This window comes from Psammomys obesus, unplaced genomic scaffold (genome assembly GCF_907164565.1).
Source record: "Psammomys obesus unplaced genomic scaffold, mPsaObe1.curated_primary_1811, whole genome shotgun sequence".
NCBI classification, from domain to species: domain Eukaryota; kingdom Metazoa; phylum Chordata; class Mammalia; order Rodentia; family Muridae; genus Psammomys; species Psammomys obesus.
In genome coordinates this window covers 20,035,497-20,060,265 of record NW_026596051.1, presented here as the reverse complement: position 1 = coordinate 20,060,265, position 24,769 = coordinate 20,035,497, and the positions used below count along the sequence as shown (strand labels likewise).

The 24,769-nt window shown below is 52.2% G+C and overlaps 1 protein-coding gene across 2 annotated transcripts in view; it reads right to left on the bottom strand.

Moving 5' to 3' along the window:
• Ppp2r2c (protein phosphatase 2 regulatory subunit Bgamma) overlaps positions 1 to 19,760 on the bottom strand; it is an 80,351-nt gene extending 60,591 nt beyond the window's left edge. Inside the window, exon 1 of one of the 2 annotated variants that reach the window (XM_055623975.1) lies at positions 19,609 to 19,760. In XM_055623975.1, coding sequence (XP_055479950.1) covers positions 19,609 to 19,678 — 70 coding nt within the window. In that variant the 5' untranslated portion in view covers positions 19,679 to 19,760. The other variant, XM_055623976.1, reaches the window with a different exon arrangement.
• Between the last annotated feature and the right edge of the window lie 5,009 nt (positions 19,761 to 24,769).

The following is a 24,769-nucleotide window of genomic DNA, read 5'->3' as shown; positions in this document are numbered from 1 at the left end:
CAACAAGGACATTTGCTAAACTATGTCCATAGCAGCTGTATTTGTAATAGCCAAAATCTGGAAACAACCTAGATATCCCTCAATGGAGGAATGGATACAAAATTGTGGTACATTTACACAATGGAATACTACTCAGCTACTAAAAACAAGGAAATCATGAAATTTGCAGACAAATGGATGGAACCAGAAAAGATCATCCTGAGTGAGGTAACCCATAACCAGAAAGACATGCATGGTATACATTCACTTATAAGTGGATATTAGCACTTCCATTTTTAATCCAAACACAGGGTCTCACTCCACTCAGCATTAAACATCTACCTCGTTCTTCATCTGGGTCACAAAGACACAAAGCTGTGGCTCAGTCTCACTGTCAAAGCTAGCCAAGGGCTAGAAGGAAGTGCCAGATGATATGCTCAGCAGGTCAGCCTGGGGGATTCCGGCCTTCCATGGCCAACAACACCGCCAGATCTGCCAAGCAAATAAGAGAGGGTAGAGGGGCCCCCAAAAGCCTGTGAGTGACCAGATGTAACCCCCACACAAGGAGACCACCTATAGCCTCAGGCATACAAAGCCCTCCGTACCTGAGTTCAAACTTGGGTCCATCCATTTCTGAGCTGGGGACTCCCTCCCTCCCATGTCTTTCATTTTGAAATGACAGTTCTGCGCTTGGTGGTGAGCATCATCTGCAGTCCAGGCCTTGCCAGGCTCCCTTCACGACGCCAGGCTCCTCACTGATCCGAATTCTCTGTCCCTTCCCCCATCCAGAAGGCACTGTGACTTTCTCTCTTGGAGCCGGTCTCTCTGCAATTTTCTCGTCTTTTCTCTAACCTAACACCAGTCTCCTGCTTAACCACAGCAGGCCTGGATTCACTCCTCTAGGAAACCCTCTCTGACCTGGACAGCCCACCACCCAGCCCAACAAGATATCGCCTCTGGGCAGCTTGGCCTGTGGCAGCCTCTCTCCCACTGAGCCAGAGCTGACCACTCAGACAGCCAGTCTGTTCGGGGACTTTGCAGGACACAGACCTCGTCAATCGCATCTGTGCATCTGTTATCACAATCCTCCTCCCTTCAAAGCCCCTGATGTGTAGTGTGCACCTAGCACCCTGCAGATCATCAGGAAAAACCCACGCCCTGCCTCCAGACACTGCTCCTAAAATGTCTCTTTCTGCTCACCCCTAGACAACCACAGTCTCAGAAAATGCCACCTTTTTATAGGGACCAATTCCAAGGGACACTCTGCCACCGTACACTCATTCCCTTCTGTGGCTTGCATTTATTTATTTATTTTTTGTGCAGCTCCTTCTGTCACAGCGAGGGTGGGCGGCAGGCAGGGTCTCCTTGGCCTCCCTGAGCAGTCCGGAGGAGGCTGGGGTGATAAATCCAGCCGAGCCTGGCTGATGCAGAAGGTGCTGGCCTACAGATAGGTTTTTATAGCCGCCTGCTTGCAGAGACAACACGTAATTAATCCCCAGCCTCCCAGGTTGGGATGGCCAGGGAGGCAGCAGGACAAAGAAAAATCGCAGCTTGGGTCAGCCCCCTCCGCCCCTACAGTGCTCTGGAGGGCCCTGTCGGATTGTTTGGGAGTCTATGGACGTCCTGATGTCACCGGTTCCTGCTTGAGTTTAACACCTCCCCTTGGGAGGAGAGATATGTGGATTCGGGCAGGATGAGCTACTGACTGGAGTCCATGTTTTTGAGGGTAGCTGGTCACCCTGGGAACACACTGCTGCCCCTGACCCTCTGCACAGCTTCACCCCCTCCCCACAGCTACACCCTGGCTGGCTGCAGAGGGAGGCAGGTGCAACCAAGGCTTATCTTTCCTTTACATGCAGCAGAGCACGGATGAGCTGACTGTGGTCCCTCTGTCATGGTCCCACTACCCACTGTAATAACCAGAGTGGGGTAAGAATTTTCTCCGAATCAGCATGCAAACTCTGCATGACCACAGAGTGACCCCAAAAGGACATTCTAGTCACTGATTTAGACCCAAAAATGGAATGGGGCTTCTGGGAGGGGCCAAGACAGGCCATATGTACACTGGCTAGGAGCACTAAGCAAGGGGCGCCCCAGGGCAGCATGAGCCCCTCCCAGATGCACAGTCACAAACATCAGGAACGAGTGTGGGTAGAGGGACAATCGGAGGGCATGGTGTTAGAGACTGGGGGCCAGCCCCAACCAAGCCTGTCCCAGCTTCCCCTCTTGGCTTAGAGAGACCAGGGCAGGTCCACAGAATAGCCCCTGCAGCTCCTTGGAAGAAGTCTCATGCACCATGCCAGAGCCAGGACCACAGGGGCTGGAGCAGTTTCCAATAAACCTGCTTCTAAGACACGGAGCAAACTTGCTGCTGGGAAGGTCACTGTGTTCTTCCTGGCACCAAATCAGCAAGCAGAAAGGCCAGCCTGGCTCACCTGTTCCCACTCTGTGTTCTCCCCTACAAGGTTGCCAGGCAGGGCCAGCCCAGCCTCACACTAACCACTATTGTCTGAGGACCGGCAAACATGCAAGGGCTGGAGGAGGTAAGGGCAGGAGCTTTGTATCTGAAACACCCACAGGACTCAGGCTCCTCCAGCCAATTCTGCCCTCTGAAGAAAGCCTCGCTCACCTGCCTTATCCTTCATTTTAACGAGTGAGTAAGGAACGCTGTCAGCATCCTTGAACTGGGATGGGGTGGGAATGATACACACCTCTTCTGCCTGGGCAGGAAAATGAATGTGCAGAGCTCAGGAACCCGCCCAAGGTCAGACAAGGCTAAGCACCACCCAGGCCATCTGGAGGCGGAATGTATGCACCACGAGGCGAAGGTTTAGCACCATCCCTGACTCGACCTGTTCTTGCTCTTTCTCATAAGCTGGCCTCCACGCCATGACTCAAGTCTAAGCACCCTTCATCCAGGGCTAACTCACAACTTGCGCCAGTTAAATGATAGGGACACATGTCACTTCTGAGAAAGTCAGGAGAGGCCCTGCGGCTTGACCTGGGAAAGCCAGCTACCACCTTAGAAACCCAACCTCCCTAAAGCTACATGCTACAGACGAAAGCCTGGCCTTACAGATGACATAGTCGTCATCATCATCATCATCATCATCATCATCATCATCATCATACCCACCACCACCACCACCACCACCATCACCATGCGACTACCCAGCCACCATTTATAGAGAGGCACAGTTACCCTTCAGAGCTACAGTTCTTAACCTGTGGGCCTCAAATATCAGGCCAACAGGGAGTCAAATATCAGATGTCCTGCAGGGATATTTAAGATTCGTAACAGTGGCAAAATTATAGTTATGAAGTAGGAATGAAATAATGTTATGGTTGGGGGTTTAACACAACATGAGGAAGTGTATTAGGAAGGCTGAGAACAACTGCTTCAGAGAGAAGATTGGCTCAGCCTCACCTTGCCTGCACTCAGAAACGAGAGGCAGAAGAAAGCTGTTGTTGCCTGCCTCACTTCGAGGCATCACGTGTCACACAGCCCTAATAACTGAAGCTCTTGAAGAGAGACAGGCGTGTGCAGCAAAGCCTCCTTCAGGCCTCTGAGTGTCAGTAGGGCCACCCCCATAGCTCCCACAGGGCTCACAAAGTTTTGCCTGGACCACAGGCATGGTCTTCTGCGGCAGAGAATGGGAAACAGGGATATCCTTGGTTACATTTACTCTCTGGGGGGCAGGGGCTGGTTCAAGGCAGGGTTTCTCTGTGTAGCCTTGGCTGTCGTGGACTCACTTTGTAGACCATGCTGGCCTCAGACTCACAGAGATCCGCCTGACTCTGCCTCCCTGAGGACTGGGATTAAGGCATGCACCACCATGCCCAAATGGTTACACCTTACTCTTTAACTAATTCGCCACAACGACAAAGTAGCTCCTCTATGCAGGCAAGTTACACCCCAATTCACCAAGGGCACAGCCCCAGCTCCACCTCAGACAATCCCATCTAGTGACAGTGGGCACAGCCACAGCGCTCATGTGGCAGAGCTGTAGTTCATCCTTTTGATAAAGCAGAGAAACAAAAATAGATGGACTGCTGGGTTCTCTAGGTAACTCCTGCAGTAGTGGGTGAAAGGGCTGCCTCTCTGAAAAACACCCAGAACAAAATCTTGTGGCCAGTGATGTTTAGCTTGGTCCAATTTTATTCAATGACGTCCAATTTTATTCAAGCCCTTTAAACCAAAACCAAAACAAACAAACAAAAAACCAAACAAACAAAAACAACAACAAAAAACCCAACACTTTTAATAAAACTCAACATTCCTAGAGAAGCAACATTCAGATAGCCTGAGATGCAGGCCAGCAGACCTTCCCATGATGCTCAGCATATCCCATAATCCTAAACAGATCTTAATCAAAGAGAGCAAGAGCTGGATAGTGGGCAAAGGAGAAGCTCTCTCCATCAGTGACAGTCAAATCTTGTCGAACTGATGGGCTTCAGAATCACCATGGAAACGTCCCTGAATGTGTCTGTGTGTATCTGTGATGGTGTTTCCAGAGAGGGCGAGCAGCTCGGGGAAGCTCCACCCTGAATGTGGGTGGCAACATCCCACCAGCTGGGGTCGTGGACTGGATAAAAATAGAGAAAGTAAACTGAGCACCAGATTCCCTCTCTCCACTTCCTGACTTTAAACACAGCGTTACCAGCGGCCTCACCTCACCTCGCACTGTAAGCCCCAATAACCCTTCCTGGAGTTGCTTTTGTCGGATATTTTATCACAGCAGCACCCACACTTTCCAGGCCCCAGCCTCCTGTTTGGCAAGGACCCGGCCAGGCAGCCCAGCCCTCCTTCTCCCTTACACCCAGGGCTCCCACGGACTGGGACAGCTCTCTATTCCACACCACCAGCTCTGGCCACCTCACTGGGACTTACTGGCCTCTTGCAAGAAGCACCTATCCCAGCCCTCTGGAGTCCACCATGCCCGCTCAGAACCTCTAAGACCGACAAGCAATAGCTCCACACTACAGACTACACTAGCTGATCCTGGCCTCACCCACAACTGTGCCACCACCCTCCTGTCTGAAACCTGACACTGCCACTTCCCCTCTGCTGTGCCACACCACGGCTTCAAGGCTATCTCAAAGCCTGAGTACCTGTGAATACTTGGTTCCAGGCTGCAGCCAGGCCCACCGCACTCCCATCGTACTAGATCAGCACGATCTGCTTCATCTCTTTGTCTCCAAGGGTTCTGTGGGATAGAACTGCATAATATTCCTTCCTTTCGAACCCTCTCTCACCACATGCCTACCACAGGCAACATTAATGTGATGAATTAATTCCTGCGTAACTACTGAATGCATAATTATCTCTACTAAATGAAATACTACATAACCAATAAAACTGTTTACTATGAGCACATAATAACAAAGGAATGTTTACAGTGTGTTTAATATTTTAAGAGAAAACAAAACTATATGTTATAATCTGAGGGGGGTTAGAAGGAAATACACAAAATGCATTCAGTGTTTCTAGTGGCGGTAAAATCAAGGATATTATGTCTGCCTCACACACACAACTTTTTCTGCTTTCTGCATCTTCAAGCCTCTCTGCAGTAAGAAAAATAAAAAGGCCGAGAGATAGAGTAAAACCTTCCCTTTGAGCACCTTCCCAGCCATGCCCAGCCTGACAGTGTGGGGCATAGAATGATGGACTGTGCTCCCACGGCTTCCATAAAGTGCCTAACCTCTCCTCAGAGCCATGAAATATTCACAGTGTTTTTACCATCTCCCCGGCGGAGAGCTGGCAAAGGAATGGCTACCAGGCGGTTTACTCCATCAAGGCCATTCCACACCAGATGAGCCCAAAGTGCACAGGCTGGAGGGAGCTGCTGTGCCCACAAGAGCATCAAGGATGGACAGCAGAGTCTCTGTCAGAGCCGGTCTATGGGCCACATCCATTCACAGCAGAGAGGTCAGACGCGTGACACTCCTGAACTGCAGCCTTTGATGAGAAGTCACTGCCCTCGTACAGGGTTTAAAACCCCGCCGAGGTCTTGCCCTGGAAGGGCACTTGCTGCAGCTCCAACACCAGTGTCCTCCCTTCACATAGCAACATGGGAAGTACTAGCGGTGGCCCAGGCTAACCTAACTCAGCTCAGAGTCATTTCAGCAACCAAGGAGGCAGTTTACACTCGCCCTGTGACCTTTCAACAAGACCTGACAAGCTCTCTTCCCGACTGTTACAAACGTACAGGGAAATTGATAAGTAAGTTGCTATTTATTAAGGACACTGGTAATCAGGGACACGTGGAGTGGAGGCCCGGAAAGCCTATGTGGCCCCGGGCTGGCCTCGTGCTCACAGCAATCCTCCTGCCTCAGGCTGTTGAGTGCTGAGATGAGAGACAGGTGTGAGCCACCAGCTTAGCTTCTTTTTCTGCTTTTAGGATAAAATACCCTGACAAAAATGCAGCTTGAGGCTTTATTCGGCTTCACAGTTTCCATCCAAGTCCAACCAGCGAGAACTGTCAGCGGCTGGTCACGTCACAGACACACCCAAGAGATGAATGCTCGCCAGTGCCTGCCCGCCTCCTCTATCTCTTAAAGTCCAGGCGTCCTGCTCAGGGAACAGCCTCACAGTTCAGAGGATGTTCCCACAACAGGAAACACCATCATGATAACCTCCCACAGGCGTGCCCAGAGGCCCTTCTCTCGGGTGGTTCTAGGCTCTGTCAAACTGACATATCAACCGCTATCCCGGGCCCTGTGCCTGGCTCGGGACACTAGAATGGAAAACCACTGGGCATTTTAGTAAGTCATGTGTTTTCCTCCCTTTGATATGACAGTGGTCCAAGACACACTGGCTTCTGCTTGCTGGAGTCTGGGCAGTTGAAGCTGAGGAAAAGACCTTCCATGCCTAGGGGACCCCTTTCAAAATCTAGAGCAATGTGAAGTTCCAGCCTTGGCTTTCTACTTTGTGGGGAAACTACAAGTTGCTAAAGCTGGGTTTGGTGGGGCTCGGTAGGAGCATACAGCCTAGAATGCCCAAGGCCCTGGATTTGAGACTTCCTTCAACATAGAGTGTTTCCCAAGCCTTTCTTTGGGGGTACCTCCATCCTTGGGGCACACTATTTTCCTTTTCATAGCTGCCAATGACCTTCTTCAAGGCCATCTGCCTTAGCAGGCCACCCCTCTGACTTCTGTAGTTTGCATTAATCAAAGTCCCACTTGCAACATTCTGTCTCCAGGGCTCACACAGAAGACAAGCATTCTCCCACTGAGCCTCCCTGCCAGTTCAGTACATCTATCTTTATGTCACTGCTGAATGCAACTGTATCAGCTGATTCCTATTCTGAATTTTGCTTATGTGCAAAGGGTCAAGTGAAGTTGTCACAGTGTATCAATCCACTATTGATTGATACTCTAACAAAACGCCACAGGCTGGGTGGTACTTATTTCTCACACATCTGGGTTCTGGAAGGTCAGGCCCAGCCCAGTTCCCCCTCTGGTGAAGATTTCTTCTGCAGTCACAGCATCCCTTCCCTGTGCTCTCAAGTCAAGGTGCACAGGGGCTCCCTGGGGAATTAACCACTTGCCAGGGACCGACACCCAAAGGACCTTATGTAAAGGGTTGGTCCGCACATCTACTTGCAGAGAGCACAAATAGTCCAACCAAATTGTCTGTGCCTGAGATAAGAGGTGCGTGTGGTCATTAATACTGACTAAAAGAAGGGACTGGGCAGCAGACCACTGTGTATGTCTAGAGCGCGAGGGGCCCTCCAGAGCTGGTGTTCAACAGGATGGTTCAGCCCCCACGCTGCTGAGAGATCCGCACTCTGTCGTCCTGGCATTCACTCTGCGAAACCAGCAATCCTCACTTACTGCAACTTCCAAGTATAAACGGACAACAACTGGACCTGGGGGACTCATGTGGGAAAAAAATATGACACCCGGTGATTAGCTCACCTGCACTGCTGAGGCCAGGTGTGAAGAGGGGCCGTTTGCTCACTCACCTCCTCACTCAAACACACTGCTGGGACCCAAGAGATAGCAGGTTCTGAGCTGGGTGAAGAGGCGACAGACACCCCCTGCCGTCGCAGAAAGGTTGTTGGGCTCTTACCCTACTGTCTCAGGTGGCTCGCTCCTCCCTAGGGATGCTGGGCATTTTGTCCAAGCTTTGCAGTCATCAGCAATAGACACTGAGACCGTATAACACAAGTGATGGGAGGGTGATTAATGAAGAGCCAGCAAAGCCATAGAGAGGCCACACACATGACTGGGCAAATGGGTGGACACAGAGGGCCAGGGTGGAGGACTCAGCATGAGAACTCATGCCTGGTCAGATAGCTATTGCTCTAATCTGTATCTGGGCAGGTCTTAGGGGCCACTCTTCTCTCTCCATACAGTTGATCTGACTCAGCTAGAGTATTTTACCTGCAGGGTCTTCACTACTCGGTGCGGTAGTCACTCACCAGTAGGCACAGTGACCCCGGCTGTTGGCTTTGCCAGAAGCCCTGGCTCCTCTATGTGAGCCCACAAACTGCTGGGGCTTCCTCACAAAATGGCCGCTTCTAAAACCAAAGAGCAGGGCCTGATCTAGTGCACAGCCTGTTTTTGGACAGCCTCCAAAGCCACATAACTATCACTGCCTCCATGTTCTATTGGTTCTTCTCAGAAGATGACAGCAACATGAGTGATCAAGGGTGAGAACTGACAGGCAACCACATAAAATTAAACACTGTAAGGAGCAAATGAAAAAGCAAGGAGCTGTGTTTGCTGTAGAGGTGACAGGTGATCAGAAAGACAGGCAAGAAGGGTGTTGGCAACCCCGCAGCCAAACACACACCACAGTCAGGAAGCACTTGCAAGGGAGCCTCGCCTGGCCACATACCACTTCAGCTGTTGTGTTGGCAAGAGTGGGAGGTTTGACCGTAGCAGGCTCTGGGGCACTGCTGAGCGAGATCCTTGGGGAGGACTAGGAGTCCATGAAGACATTGCAAAGAAGCTGACTTGCTTCCCAGAGAAAAAAGCGAAGATGCACAAAAGTGTCCAGTTAGAGATGCCCTTCACAGCAGCCTATGTGACCCCTAGCAGAAGGCGCTCCCCCAACACCCACCAGCAGGCAACTTATTACAATTCCTAGGAAGATCTCTTGACGGATGCTACTGGTGGCAATGGTGTCCTCAGAATGCATTTGTTGAAGCCTTATGCCCCGTCCCAGGACCTCCCAATGTGCCTGCACTTGGAGACAGATTCTTTACAGAGGTGGCTGGGTAAAATATGCTCTTCTAGGTCTGTCCTAATCCAACGTGCCTGCTGTCCTTGCAAGGACACAGCACAGAGAAAGAGAGACAACCACATAAGGACATAGGGAGCAGATCCTGGAGAACCAACCATACTAACACCTTGACCTTGGACTTGCCCTGTCCAGAACTGTGGAGTGATACATTTCTATGGTTTAATCTGCCTTGTTCACAGCACTTTGCTGTGGCCACATCTACAGGCTCAGATGGAAGGCTGTGCCCTTTCTAACCTGAAAGCTGTCAGTGCATCTTATTAAGGGAGATCTTAAAGAGCAAAACCCAGCATGAGCATTTGATAAATAACCCCAAAATATTTATTTCGATTAAGGACTCAATAGGGGAATAGACAGACAGACAGAAAGCCGATTGCTAACTATAATAGACAGGTGATGGATGGACACACAGACAAACGGACAGATAGACAGATATGGGTGATTGATGAATGATAGGATAACATATATACCTATAGAAAAGAAAATATCCCAAACTCCTTTCAGTAATAGGGTTCCCTTTCTTCTGAATTTTCTGAACTTCATATATATGCACATATATTTTGTAACATTACACCAGATATTAAAACGCTTTCACGCAAGGAAGGAGCCACCTCAACATGACTTCTCCGGGTTTACAGTTTGAAATACGAACTCCTTCTTGGGAGGGACATTTAAAGCCATTAACAAGTCTCCCTCCTACACTGGCTCCCACCCAACTCACCCATCTCCCACACCTCACAATCCCACGAGCTGCTCCTGCAAGGATGTCCCGCTCCCAGCCTTCACACCGATGAAGTCAATGCCTGTGTCCACCTGGGCTCAACCTTTCAGCCCTCCTCTCAGATATAGCCACCCCCAAGAATGGTGTCCCTGACCTCCCAAGGTAATTCTGCCTCTCCTCTCTGGTCCTTTGTCACAATGTACATGGACTCTGAGATCAGCAGGGTTCGGGTGACGTTATCTGGTGTCAAATTCTTTTGAAGGGACAAGGTTAGACAGGGTCTCTCTCTATAGCCCTGGCTGTCCTACAACTATGTAGAGCAGGCTGGCCCAAAACTCACAGAGATCCTTTTGCCTCTACTTCCAGGGTGCTTGGATTAAAGGCATGTCACCATACCCTGAGGTATGGAATTCTCAGCAGGGCCTTTTAGACTGAAAACATGAGGTTCTGTTTGGTCAAGTCATGTGTCAAAGATGGCTGTCCACCAAGATGCACTCTTTTTAATACTAGCACCATCCCTGGGCTACCTAGCCACTCACTATGCTGTCCAGCTCCCTTCACACATAGATGGACCCATGTGACCAGCTCCAGACAATGGAACGTGGGGGCAGTGCAAGGTGTCCCTTGTGGACCAAAGTGTCCACGAGGCCGGGGAGCTATATCCACACACCATCTCAGAGAATATGGTAGATGAGGGACCCGATAGGTGGGAAGGCTTGGACCCCCATAATGCTGCCCACCAACAGGCCAGCCAAAACTGTGATGATCAGAGTTAATTGTTAAAGTCACAGGACCTAGAATCACCTTGTGTCCTGGTCTCTGCACAACCCTGGGAGGGATTTTCTTAATTGGGTTCACTAAGGACGGAAGACCCACCCTGACCACGGGTGAGATCATTTCATGGGCTGGGCCCTGGACTGAATGAGGTGCCAACAACTGGGTTTAAAGGGCTGAATGTGCACCTGCATTCACCTCCCTCCTTCTGACTGTAGATACAATAAAACCAGCTACATCAAGCTCCTGCAGCCCTGATTTCCACACCTTGGTGGGCTGTAATTTGAACTGGGAGCCAAAATAAGCCGTATCTCCCTTGAGTTGGTGTCATCATGTTTGTACCAATGCAAAAGGAAAGACAATGAAGGGCTTGATCAGAACACAGGCAGCCTTGGCCTTCAGCTGCCAGGTCTGGGGCTTCTGTGAAACTGGTGTCAATTATGGTATTACTATGTTCTAGAATGAAGAGTCCTCAGCATCCAGACTCCAGGAGGCCACCCTCTGCTCTCAGAGAGTGCAGGCTTACCCCACACAGTGACTAGTTCTGGAATGAAGGCCTCTGGGCAGCAGAAGGAGCACACAGGGGTGGGCATGCTGCTGGGCTTTGTGCTGCCCTCACCTGGGGAGAAAGATGGCTCATCCCCTCTGGGCCTGGCCCTGGAGACCTGTCCCGTGAGTCACCCCACACAGCACTTGCCACACCTCAAAGGGAATTCAGCCATGCCCACTCTTCCTCAGTTTCCATGTGCTCATCAGGTGTGGCCTAGCAGAGGACTCCTTCCGCTACTGAGCAGATCTGAACCAGCTGGGGCACTGGAAGCTCCTGGTGAACAGCCAGCCTTCTGACCACTGGGCGTATGGACTGGGACAGCGGAGGTGACAATGTGATCCTTACAGAACAGCACCAAGTGCCTTTAGCAGGCCAGCAGCTTGAAGATGGAGAGCTGCCCAGCCTGGATCGAAAAACACTTGAGAGAGAGAGGCCCAGCCAGTTGGAGGCATGGGCCTCACACCCTGCTCTCTATGTCGGTCCACATGAGGAGAAGCTTTAGGAACAATTGTGAGGCTTCTGCACATTTCAAAAACCTCTGGCTGAAGCCCGGTTGGTAGGAAGCCCCTGGGCTTTGAAAATACAGAAAGTGTCTTTTAGAATTCAAGGGCAGCGGAGTATCACCAAAGCCAGTGTTCTGACTGGCCACACATTGAGCAGACAGGATTCTGCGTGCCCTCATTTTACAGAGCGGGAAATGGAGGTGTGGTCACTTAGGCAGCATCTTGAGTTTCATAAGGAGCAAAACTAGAATTTGAATGCAGACAGGCCATCTGCCCACAAGCTTGGCCACCACATTTAGTAACTGGGACCACCAGGGCAGGGCCAGCTGGCCTGCTCACTTCTGATTACACGCCATGCCTTAGGAGGTAGACTTTGAGCTGTCTGTGCAACGCGCCAGTTCTGGCCTCCTTGGAAAAAAAAAAGGACCTTGCAGTGCACAGGGGAGGGGAGAAGGGGTCTACAGAAGCCTGGTGGCTCCAGGAGCTGCATAGTGAGCATCATTCCCAGGAGGGAGACAGCGATACGGGATGTTAGTGCTGTTCAGGCAGGGCAGGCGGTACACAGTCAGTGTTTGTGCCTGGCAGTGTCTGCACTCCTCTCCTGGGCCCAGAAGACAGTTGCCTGCTACCCAGGGAGCAGGACACACCCAAAGAGCCATGGTGGCCATGACCCTGACACAGCAGGACCATTGTCCTCCAGGACAAGGGCTCAATGACCCATTGAGGCAGAACAAAGGGCTGCCCACGGGCCCTGGCTGGGCAGCGTGGGTTGCCTCTCACGGGAGATGGGGTCCTTAGCTACAAGCCTGAGGCTGCTGAGAGCAAAATACACAGGTGATCCCGGAGGGTGAACCTAGAGGGAAAATTGAAGCCAGGGCCCATTCTGCCACCGGCCCTCAGGAGTGACAGGTTTACAGTTTGGACTCTAAAATCAAAAAAGCCCAGCTACTCTACAGACTGAGGAAGGAGGAGTGAAAGTCCAAAATCTGCCTGGGCTACGGAGTGAGTCCAAGCCCTGCCTGGGCAACTTGGCGAAACTGTCTCAAATGAAATTAAGAAAGCTACAGTGTGTCTCAGTGGTAAAGCACTTGCCTAGCAAATGTGAAGAAAAAAAAAAGTGGGTATCTCTTCTCCATATCCCATGCCCTCATCCCCTTGGTTTCTTAAATACTGTTATCTTAAAGGTCTCTGGATGTCACTGTTTGGAGCACAATATCTAGATGCAGTGAGGAGTAGAGCTGGCTCCTTCAACACACACATGCTGCAGGGGAACATGTATGGGGAACAATGGTCATGTGAGGTCCACAACACTAGACAGTGAAAGAAGGGAGCCTGCTCCAAGCCACACCTCCTTCTAAGACTTCCCTCCCTGAACCTCGAGCTCCAAGAGAAATGCTTGGAAGTTTCAAGACAGGGCAGCACAGCCAGCTTTGGCCCCACACATAGTTCAGGGACCTGCAGACTCCCCAGGCTGGGCACCACGAGATCAGCCCTGCAGCCGAGCCTGGAAAACCACATGACCTCATGCTAAGTTAGAAAGCAGCTTCAATCCTGTTTCTATAATGACATTACTGTTGTTATTCAAAACAGACCCAGGCATGAAGACAGACGGAATAAAGGAGCGACTGGCTGCCAGCATGGGCAGCCTCTATGCCCCTTTCACCTGCCAGTTCCCACCTTCCACACCTGCTACCCTCTCACCACAGAACCTCTCACCAAAATGTCCCGTAGCTCCTGGAGCTTTAAAGACAAAACCCAAGAGCTAGAGCAAAAAGAAAACAACAGCCAGGAGCCAGTGTGGGAATACACTAGAACTTGCTTTCAGGGAGGAAAAGGCAAAAAGCTACCAGCTGTGCCTGCTCAGCTCCAGCTGGGTAAAGGAGACCCAGGAGCCAGGTGCAATGGCAGCTCCTGTATCCCAGAGGCATGGGCAGGAGGGTCAAGAATGTGAAGTTAGCCTCAACTCCACATCCTGATTTGGAGGCCAGCCTGGGCCACATGAGGCAGAGCAGGCTGAGACACGGGTTTAGGGAACTTAGAGTGTGACTGTCTTCCCCTCATTTAATCATAGCATCCACAGGCCACTTTGATCATTGAGTATCGTGACATCTAAGATACCAGGCAACACAGGGAAACTGAGGCCCAGGAATTTGAAGGGTATGATCCTACCTCTGCCTGACAACCCCTTAATGGGAGGCTAGAGTTTAGGGAGGCTCTCCAACAGAAGCAAAAGGAACACCAATCTAGCAGACATCAGGCCTAGACATCTCCACCCTGCCACCAACAATGCAGTTTTGACACTTGCTCCCCAGGCAGGGTACCAAGATGGCTATCAGAAACCACGGGCTTTCTGTACTCTATTGAGACGGCCCTGCTTCCTATGTACTTTATCTTGCACTCATTCTCCAGCACTAAACCACACTTCCATTTGGGAAGTTTCTGGGGGATGAAATGACCCATGAACCAATCAGAGCAGCCATTGTCTGAGGAAGCACAGGTATCCAGGTCTGGGGAGGGGAGGCTGGATGATGGAGGAAATCAGCCTAGACACTGGACATTTGAAGAATGTGCTAGATTCCCGCAGGCCAGCACCCTGCTCGCCTGAGCCCTCTATTCCCTCAACTATAAAGCCAGTACAGTCCTGTAAAGCCGCAAAGACAACTCTAAACACAACTCAGAACACATGAACGGGTGTGGGTAAAGAGGTATCTACGTTCTGGAGCGATGGCTGAGAAATTCCAGGAACCAGAAAGAGGCCATGCTACCCTGTGGAACACAGGAAGACTGTTCACTACTGGTACTGTCCCTAGGCGGGGCTCCTCCCCCAGTACCTCAGTTGGGTGCTATGGACAGCTCAAAGGATATGCTGGACAATGCAGTAAGAGAAGGATGGGCAGGGAGACTTGGTCTAGTCGAGCCCAGTCATGCCAATCTCACTCAGACTGGAGCAGAGTCTTGGACCTGTCTCAAAACAGAGCCCTATGCAGTTCTTGAAAATGTCTGATAGACACTTGCCAGCACCCCATCCTAGGGCACCCTCTTCCATTTATTAGATCCCTCCACTGCCTTAGTAGCTTCCACTTCATTACCTATCCCCACTTCCCAGTACCCCCATCCAAGAGCGCCCTTTCTTAGGCTCAAGTCCCTCCACCACCCTAACAGCTTCCATTTATCCCCATTTCCCAAATTCTCTGTGCCCTGCACCCACAGCCAATACCAAGCATCAGTGCAGCTGAGTTCAGGCAGGAGTGTACACCAAAAACCCCACCCAGCTATTCTAACGAACATCAAGGTGTGCGTGGGGTGGGGTATGGAACAGCTGGATACTCAGATGAGGGTCTTGTGGCCCTCCTTTTTCCTCTGTGGGGGATATAAACAGTGAACAAGCCAACCTGGGGTGAACGCCACAAGATGGCAGTTGTGTGGCTCAGAGGCTAGTCAGGTACAACAAAGGATAGGGGGAATGTGTCCAGGGGGAAAAAAGAGATAAAACTTGCAGTTCTGACTTTAGAATCAGAGAACAGTGTATGAGAAGGGAACGTGCGGATTATTGAATTTGCCTTTCCTTCACTAGATGAGAAGATGGACCTGAGGCTTCTCCACACTAACGGCTAATTATGGCTGCCAAAGTCTTTCCTTTCCACCAGACAGCTGGGGTCTCCGAGTCAACATGAAGCTGAGTTTTCATCTCAGCAACTCGAGTCAGGCTGACCCAAAGATAATAAGAGAAACCATGGCACTGGGTCCTCTGGAGAGGGGTCATGCGTGTGAGGGGTTGGGGGAAGGTTTGCGACCCAGGTACTCTGTAGAGGGATCTCCAGAATTAGAAAAAATAAAACTGAACATTGGAGCTAGGAAGATGATTCGGTCAGTAAAGTGCCTGCCACGTGAACTTGAGGGCCTAAGTCCAGTCTTCAGCATGTACATAAAAGTGCAGGCAGCAGCACAGACACAAAACCCCCAGCACTGGGGAAGCAGGGATGGGTGGATCCCTGGTGCTCACTGGCATGTCAACCGGACTTAAGCTCCAGGTTCAATGGAATATCATACCCCCCGAAAAAAAAATAAGTAAATATGGGACTGAAGCAATAGCTCATCTGTCAAGAGCACTTGCAGTTCTCCCAGAGGACTTGGGTTCAATTTCCAGAACACATGTGTAACTCCAGTTCCAGAGGATCCGATGCTCTCTTCTTACATCTTTGGGAAACAGGCACACCTTAGGGTAGCAAAAGAGCTGAGACATTGCTTGTGTAATTGAGTGAGGCGTCTCTATGAGGGCAGATCATCAAATCCAAACAGGAGGAAAGCATTACAAAGAAATGTGAGGCCAAAGCAAGACTTAAAATCAGAAAGACAAATTCCTAATTCTGCATCTCCTCATCCAATGTCAAGGCACCCTTCAGAACTTCAACTCCTTCCAGCTTCGTTAACTGTAATACGCTTCTCTCTTGGGATGGTTCTACACCTGGTCTGCAGTTATCCTCGGCAGGCATCCTGAGATCTTGGCATCTCTTGACATGTTGGGGCTTCCAAGGCAATGTAGGCTTCTTAATCACAGCTTCACCCAATAGCCTCTCTGGGCCTCCACGCAGGGACACCCCTGATACATGCCTGGCCTCAGTAGCTTTCCTTAACCATGGAGGGGGATTCTACAACCCTTTTCTTGTGTCCTTGACTCTAAAGCCAAAACCAGTGGCTGGAGCTGCCAAGTTCTGCAGTTGGATGGGGCTGGAACTTCCCCCTGTTCAATTTATGTCTGTGTCATCTTTCTGTTGCAGGTGGTTTCCTTCTGAGCTTAAGCTTCTCTTTAATTCCTTTTCACAAGTTGAAACCGTAGCTGAGTGGGGTCTTGCCCTGAGGTCACCACTCCCTTTTATTCCATTTAGCATTACTTTTCTTTAATTTCTAAAAATCTCCTTCAGCAATAGACGTAGGTCCATGACACTCCTGGTGCTCCTTTTCTCCTCAAACGGTACATTTTGTATTTGTCTTTGCCCAGCTTGCTCCTTTTCATGATAGATCTGCGTGAGAGCGATTACTAATAACTACACAACAGAGTCAATACTAGGCTGTCTTGAAATCTCCTCTGCCAAAGCAATTAATCCAAAAACACTTCGATTTACCTACAGGAGTTCATTTAGGACAAGAGCAAAAAGCAGCCACATATCACAAACTATGCCAAAATATCACAAGATTGGTCTCTAGGCCACGTACTAATAGTATTCTTCCCCTCGGAAACCTCTTGAGCTGGGCTCCCACAGTCCAAACTGCCCTTAGCATTGTCGTCCATGCTCCTACTAGGACAGCCACTTAAGCCCGGCTTAAATTGCTCAACAGCTTTTCTAGTCCAAAGTCCCAAGTCTTCCATATTCCTCTAACAAATCATGAAGCCTGTCACAACATCACTCTGCTCCCTGGTACCAACCTCTGACTTAGTCACTGTTCTATTGCTGTAAAGAGACATAATGGCCACGGCAGCTCTTAAAAGAGAAAGCATTTAGCGACACTGGTGTAATTTATTAAATGCTTCCAAAGAGCCCAATCCTACCTATGAGCATTTTATACTCTCGGTTCCACTGTTATCTCAACAATCCCGAGAGAGAGAGGTCACAGTGACTTCTCCTCTGTTTACAGAGCAGACAAATGAAGTCCACAGAGGTTTAGTGACTCATCCGGGGAAGCTCAGCAGGTGAAGAGCTGTAAGCAGAACCTGAACACAACTCAACTGGCCAGCTGACAAATCTGTGACCTTGAACTCAGCACAAATCAGTCAGGACACTATACTGTGACTGGTGTGTGTATGTGGAAGGGGATCCCGTCTTTATTTAGGGAAACTGAAATTCTCACCTCCTTGGAGTTAGATTCTAAGGGTGTTTTTCTCTTTATAAGATCCCTGAAGGGGTTCCTCCTTGCCTGAGCCCTGTGCCCTATACACACTGCTCATTGCTCAGAGCTCAAGATGAGACTTCCACCAGGCCCTATGTGAAGCCCCAGGACACAGCTGGTACTCAACACATCAACAGGTCGTAGGAAGCCCCTGCTCACCATCTCACCTCATTCTCATAGCTGGAAGGGGGAAGGGAGAACTTGTTCCCTGCTATCTGTGATGGGGAAACTGAAGTACATGAGAAAAGATTCTCCCACAAGTCACAGGACTCCTTGCTAGAACACAGGATGGACGAAAGCAGGGGACCTCTACCCAACCCCAGCATTGGAACCCGAAGGTTCAGGGGATTGCAGTAGCAGCAGCCATGGAAACTTGGTCCTTCCTCCTGCAGACCTTGCCCAGGTGAGTTTATTAAGGAATAGGAAGTAGGTTGCGGATGAGAGCAACACTTTGAACTGTATCCCTCTGAGGTGGGCACTCTGCATTTTATATTTGTTACACAGAAGCTCTGAGGCCCGCTGGATCCAGTGTGCAGGTGAGGAAACTGAGGCTTTCAGCTCAGAAAGCCAGAGCAACACTGGCCCTGGGCAGGACTCCCTGCAGCGACCAGCTGGCTACCTTCCGCCGCTAGGCAGGCTGTGAGCAGATCGTCAGCTCCATGAAGCGCGACCCTCCTCCGCATCACCCAGCGGGCGACAAAGGGCTGAGTTCTGCGCCAGGAGCCTCCCCAAGGCCGGTTAGGGCAGCCCTGCCCCTCCCCCCCCTCCGCACACCCGGCGGCAACGCGTGACTCAGCGGTTCTCCTCGGAGCACGGAGCGCCGCCCTCAGCATCCACACGCCCGGGTCGCACACCTAGCCTCTGCCTCCCGGGTCCGCGCACCCGCCGGGAGTCGCCGCGCCCGCCTCATTTCCGGCGAAGCTCGGCACCGGGGAGGCCGGGCCCACGCAGGTTCCTAGGGGTACGCAACCACGCGCGCCGCCCCCTGGGACTCGGTGCCAGGGCCCCTCCCACCCGGTCAGCCACCAGCTTAAAACCTGGACACCTCTCGGCCTGACCCGCAGCCCCCGGGAAGGAGGCGCCTACGTAGCCCAGCGAGGTCTACAGCACGGATTGCTCGCTGGCTGCTGGGACCAGGTCTGGCTCTCCCTCTGCAGCCGATTCACTTCTCTGGCCCCTGGCTGCCCCCTCGAGCTGTCCCCACAGTTCTAGCGACCAGACAGGGCCTGGGGACCCCAGAACTTACTGTCACTGTAGCAAAGGACACTGACCCTTTGCACCCCATCCCACTAGCTTTTGGTGGGGGCTGACGCACAGGGCCAACTTAGGGGGTTTTAAACGCAGAGCTTGCTTGGGGTAGCATGCCCCACTTTTTTGGAAAACCATGAAGGTCCAGAGCCCAGCTCCTGTCTCAGCAGCACTATCCAGGAATAAAACAGTAGCTCCTACGAGCCTCCTTCCCCCTCCCACGCTGGGGACCCGCCTCTGGGGACCAGGGAGGTGCCAGGACAGCTGAACCCTGGAGGATCTGGCAATGGAATTTCTCCCCCCTTGGTCCCTCCCCAGGGAGTGGGCAATCTTGAAATTTCTGCCGGATTTGGCCAGGCTGAAAGGGCAAATGAAGGATTTTTAAGCCTTTCCACGTCCTGGAGATTTCCACACCAGATTTGCTGCAGCCTCGGGCTTTGTAAATGATAGTCAGGGCCCGATTCAGTGCCACCCGGCGGGGGAAGGACAGCTGCGTTCCCGAGGGCGGCACGGAGGAGGGCGCTGGGCAGCGGCCGAAGTCCCCCCCCCCGGTTCCCTCCCTCCCGGCCCGGGGTCGGGGTGGGGTGGGGGGGACACGACACACAGCGCACGGTCCAAACCTTCGGAGGGCATTCGGTGCGACGGCATCCCCACGCCGCGGCCGGCCGGAGGGGGTCTCAGACAACACGTACGTTACCTTCTGTCACATAGCTGTGGTCCCGCAGGAAGCTGTGGTTAATTTTCCGCGTGTCCGTGTCCTCGCCCATTGAAGGCCGCGCCCGGTGCCCTGGGCATGCCCCGCCGCCGCACACCGATGCAATCCGCAGAGGTCGCGCCGGGCGCGCGGGCCATGCCGCCGCAGCCTAGCAGGGTCTCGGGCCGCCGGGGCCCAGAAGGGCGGGCATCGCGGCCGGGTGGCCGGGGATGGGCGGGCGCCGCGCTCAGGCGAGCGTGCGGCGGGCAGGCGGCGGCCGCAGCGTGGGGCGGGCCGGGGCCCGGGCGCGCATCCCGGCCGCACGGTTCGCGCTGCGTCCCGGTGCCTGGCGGTGGCGGCAGCGGCGGCGAGGGGACGCGCGTGGCGCTGAGCCGGGCTGCGCCGTGGCGGGGCCGTGTCGCAGGCCCCTCCCTCCGCTGCGCGCCTCTCCGCCCCCGGCCGCGCAGCCACCGCGCAGGTGGAGCTGAGGCGCGGAGCCCGGGCCACGGCGGTCACCTCCGGAGCCGGGAACACCTATCTTGAGTCGGGCCACCTTAGTGGCCAGGTGTTCCTAATAGGTCCAGGGCGGTAGGAGGAGAGACTTAGGAGGGTTGGGGGCGCGAAGATGTCGCGGCCCTTTATTAAGGAGAAGATAGGGGTCGTTCTGACAATTGCGGGGGAGGAGGAGGGAGGCGCCCAGCGCGCCTCTGGGGGCTGAAGGTCAGCACCCATAAGGCAGAGCTGGATAATTCGGCTGGGGGTGAGTTGCCCCTGGCCCTGTCACCTTTCTACTCAGGCACCTGCACGAGAGCACTCAGAGGCAGGTTGGCAGTGGGTGCCTCCCTGGCGCATCAGTTACCTTCCTTCCCTCTAATACTCCTTTCTTCACTCTCCCCTTGTCTTCATCTCCTTCCTCACCTTTCGGTACTTCCTTCCTTTTTCGTCCTTTTAAGTACTTATTCCTTATCTCCTTCTGTCCCCCCTCCCTTTTCTACTTCCCCTTCCTTACTCATCCAGGTATTTCTCATACAGGAGCCAGGAGCGAGGGGCGGGGGCTGCAGGGAGGGTTGCTCACCTCTTTTAGCAAGCTGCCACCTCCTCCAACTGACTCCTACCCTGAGGGACCTGTGGGGGATGCATGAGTTTTGAGAGTGTTGATCCTTAGCCTTCCTAGCTTCTCAGTGAGCTCTGCTGTGACAGGAGAGCAGCTACAGCCTCCTTCCTTGGGAGAGGCTAGGCACTGAGGTAAGGAGGGAGCGTGGCCTGGAGTCCAACGTATTAGTCACAAGCTTGGGGAGGGGGATACTGAGGCTGCTCCCCCTTCCGTGGTGCTGTGTCAGCTGGCCTTTGGGACTCCAGGCACCTCCTCCCCAGGGCAGTCCAGAGGGTGCTGGAAGGGGGGGGGGGCGGGGGTTGGAGGATGTCTGGTTTCCTGTTCGAGAATGAAGGCACCCAGAGCTAGAACTGATGCCACAGAAAGGCCTGCTGGGTGCCTACAAGGAGAAGCAAGTAAGTGCCCCAGGGTTCTGCAGGGTGTCTGGGAGGGTTGGCTAGACACCCTCCCCCAGAGGTCTGGAGCTGACCAGCACCTGCCTGCTGTGAGCTGCCCCAGCCCAGGGTTTTCCACTGTGGAGCAGGCTACCACTGCCCACCTCCTGGCCTAGGTGCAGATTCAGGGCCAAAACACGCAGGCAAGCTCACTCTCCACAGGAAGGGGACTAGCTTATCTTACCCTGCCCTAGCACGCTTTCCCCTCCCCAACACCTGCTCTGCTTAAATGCCCTCTCCACATCCTTACCCACCACCCCATTCTGCAGACTTGCCCCTTCCTAACATTATAATGAGTCCCATCCCCAACCCCTGGTTTTAGAGGAATCCTCATACCCACCCTCCTGCCTGTCCATCCAGCTTTACCTGCCTAGATGCCCTGGACCACACAGAAAACAGCCTGTCACAGTTGTGGCTCTGAACCATGCTTCGGATCCCAGATCCCATGGGTTCCAAGCTGTCATCAGCCCCTCTGCGCCTGCAGTATCCCGTTTGCCTCAGGACTCACCTGCACTGTACTGCCTTGGTGTTGTGAGAATTTTTGCCCCGGGTGGGAGGTTGGGGACCTCTAGGCAACATCCGTATTCCCCCCTCCCAAGGTCCCAATGACAAAAAGTTGGTGTCCACCAAAGTTCATCCTGGGAACCATTGATTGTAGCAGGCTTGCTTGAGCAATGAGTGAGGGGTGTTGGGTGACCTTAAAACAGCCACACCCAACAGAGATGGTGGAGACCCATTCCTTAGTCCTTTCCTACCTGCACACTCTAGCCCCTCTCAGAGAACCCCGCCCCCACTTAAGGCCACTTGCAACTAGAGCAGAATTGCATACAGCTCGTTGGGAGGGACTGCTGGTTATTCAGGTGAGCGTCCTATAACCCTTCTACCACTCCTTCTGGAAGGAAATGTGAGCAGTCAAGAAGCCCAGGTGGGACGGTGTTTTGAGAGCACCTCCTGATAGTGAGCTTGGCTTGGAGGACAGTCTTGACAACACTCCCTGACCCTCACTCAGAGCCAGGCTTCTGCTCTGGGTCTCCTGCCCGACACCTGCCCCCACTGCCCCTGTTCTACTCCTGTTTACATCCATCACCGTCCCTGGCAGAGAATTATGGGCCCCACGTACTCTCTCCACAGACTCCTGCCTTTCTGCATTCACGATGGATGTCACTGTGCCCCTCCTGTGTAGCCATGTCCCCATAGTGGCATGGTAGGGCCCAGATAACACCTTGCTTCAACAAGTCATGACGAGGCTAAGCTGGAGGTGTACCTGCAGGGTCCATTTGAGCCTCCATCTCCTCCACGTTAAAGAGCAGCCTCCATTCCACATCCCCTTGAGCTACAGCCTCTTCCTGGTTAATGCTAGAAGGGTCTACACAGATGCCTTCCCCTACTCATCATGGCTCCTCCTAAGAAACTGCCATGTGTTTGTGTGTTTGTGTGTTTGTGTGTGTGTGTGTGTGTGTCTCACTGTTCAATGAGCGTTTCCTCTGTGTTCCTTTGACATCCAGAACTTGCACTGAGGGCCAGGCTGTGTCCCTAATCCTGTTACTTGGATCCCAGAAAGGGTTTGGGTTAGTGATATGGATAGTAGCTTGACAAGAAGAGGCAGAAGAGCTTGCTCAGTTCCCCTGAACTGTGACCTTTTAGGTCACGGGGGCACCAGGTGAGAGATGTGAGCTAATTCCAAGCCAGGAAGAAAGCTCTCTGCACAGAGTCGTATTGGCTGGAATCTCCATTTTGGACTTGATCTCAGACTACAACCTTCATAGCTGTGAGAACATCTATCTCTGCTGCTTAAGGCATGAAGTCTGTGGCTTTCTGTCAGGGCCCCAAGTTGACAAACGTGCACAGAGGTCACATGTCCTCAGTGGACAATCACAACGTGATTAGACTTGCTGTGTCCTTTCTTCTGTATCAGGCCCTCTTCCTGGAAGGAGGATTCAGCCAGCCTCCCCAGGCCTGCCTCGTCCTACTCTGCCCCTGATTGTGAGTGTCCTTCTTAGGTCACCTGTTGAAACCAAGGGACAGTATCAGGAAGAGGGATTTTAAGAAGTGATGAGATTGGGGCTGGAGGAGTGGGTCATTGGTAAGAGCATTAGCTGCTCTTCAGGAGGACCCAGGTTCAATTCCCAGCACCCATGTGGCAACTCACAGCCACCTGTGACTCCAGTTCCGGAGGCTTTACCCTCTTTTGGCCTCCACAGACACCTGCAAGGACATGCTGCTCTTACAGAGAGTGGGCACACACATACACATAAATATCATTTTTTTTTAAAAAAAAAAAAAGAAGCAGCGATGAGGTAGGGAAAAGGGAGGTCCTCGTGACAGGATTAGTGCCCTCCAAGAGAAAGCATGTGGCTTCTTTCCTGTCGAGTGAGGACATAGCTAGAACAGAGCTAGCCACAAACCAGGAAACAGCCCTCACGGGGCACCAGGTGGTACTTTGCTCTCATGACAATATTCAAACTTCAAGAAAGTGTGAGTGCTGTTTAAATGATCAGTGCATGGTGTGTGTGGGGGGGAGGGGGGGTGCACACCGAGTTTTAATTCCAGGACCACACATATACTGGGTAATTACTACCACTGATCTGTCCCTGTCCTTGTGACGATGCTGTTTTAGTTTGCTTCTCTATTGCTGTGATAAAACATTCTGGACGGTTTACAACCTCCAGGTCAAAATTAGGTAGAGAGCACAGAAGAGTGCTGCTTACTGGCTTGCTCCCCCTGGCTTGCTTTCACCGTAGTTTCTTATACAACCAAGACCCACCTGACTAGGGATGGTACTGCCCTTTGTGGGCTGTTCCCTTTTATATCAATTAGCAACCAAGAAAATGCCCCATCGGTAAGGCCACAGGCCGATCTGGTCCAGACAATTCTTCATTCAAGGTTCTCTCTTCCCAAGTGACCCTGGGTTCTGTCAAGTTGACGACCGAAGCTAACTATGACAGGTGTCTCTGTTACAACACCCCATGGAATACCTGAGGGTGACTTCTGATCGCTTTTACCACTTTGTGAATCTTCTATAAATAGATGTATGGGATCTGTCTCCTTTGCTGTGTATTATGTTTCTGCGGCTCACTCAGGCCCTCAGGTAAGTAGCCGTAATTTGTTCCTTGTTTACTGCTGTCCGGTTTTCCATTCTAGAATCATGCTGCCCTCTGCCCGGCTTTAATGGGTATGCAGGGTGGCTGAGAGTTTAAAACCTGTGTAGTCGGCTTCTCCGGTCTCAGCACTTGCATGGTTTCTGAGTGCTAAGGCCAGTTGTGGATCCTAAGCACCTTCCTGACAAGCATGTTCCCACTGCCCAGCCTCCTTCAGAGAGCACACTGCTGCCCTGGCTTGTGGGGTCAGCTACTCCGTTTCCACTGCTGAGTCTAGCACCCTCCAGATTCACCTGGCCTGGCCCTCACACCAGTGATGATGCCCTGAGGTGATGGCTCTGCACCCCATGCCTTTCCAGCCTTCCCTCGCCCTCCTCTCGACAGCCTCATAGTCCTCCAGACTCCAGGGTACTCCTCCCTACTTCCTACACTCCAGGCTCCCAACTTCCAAATGCTAGGTCTCAATTCCGGAGTCTCACCATGTATAACCCCGCACCTCCTTGTGTGCCTCATTTGCT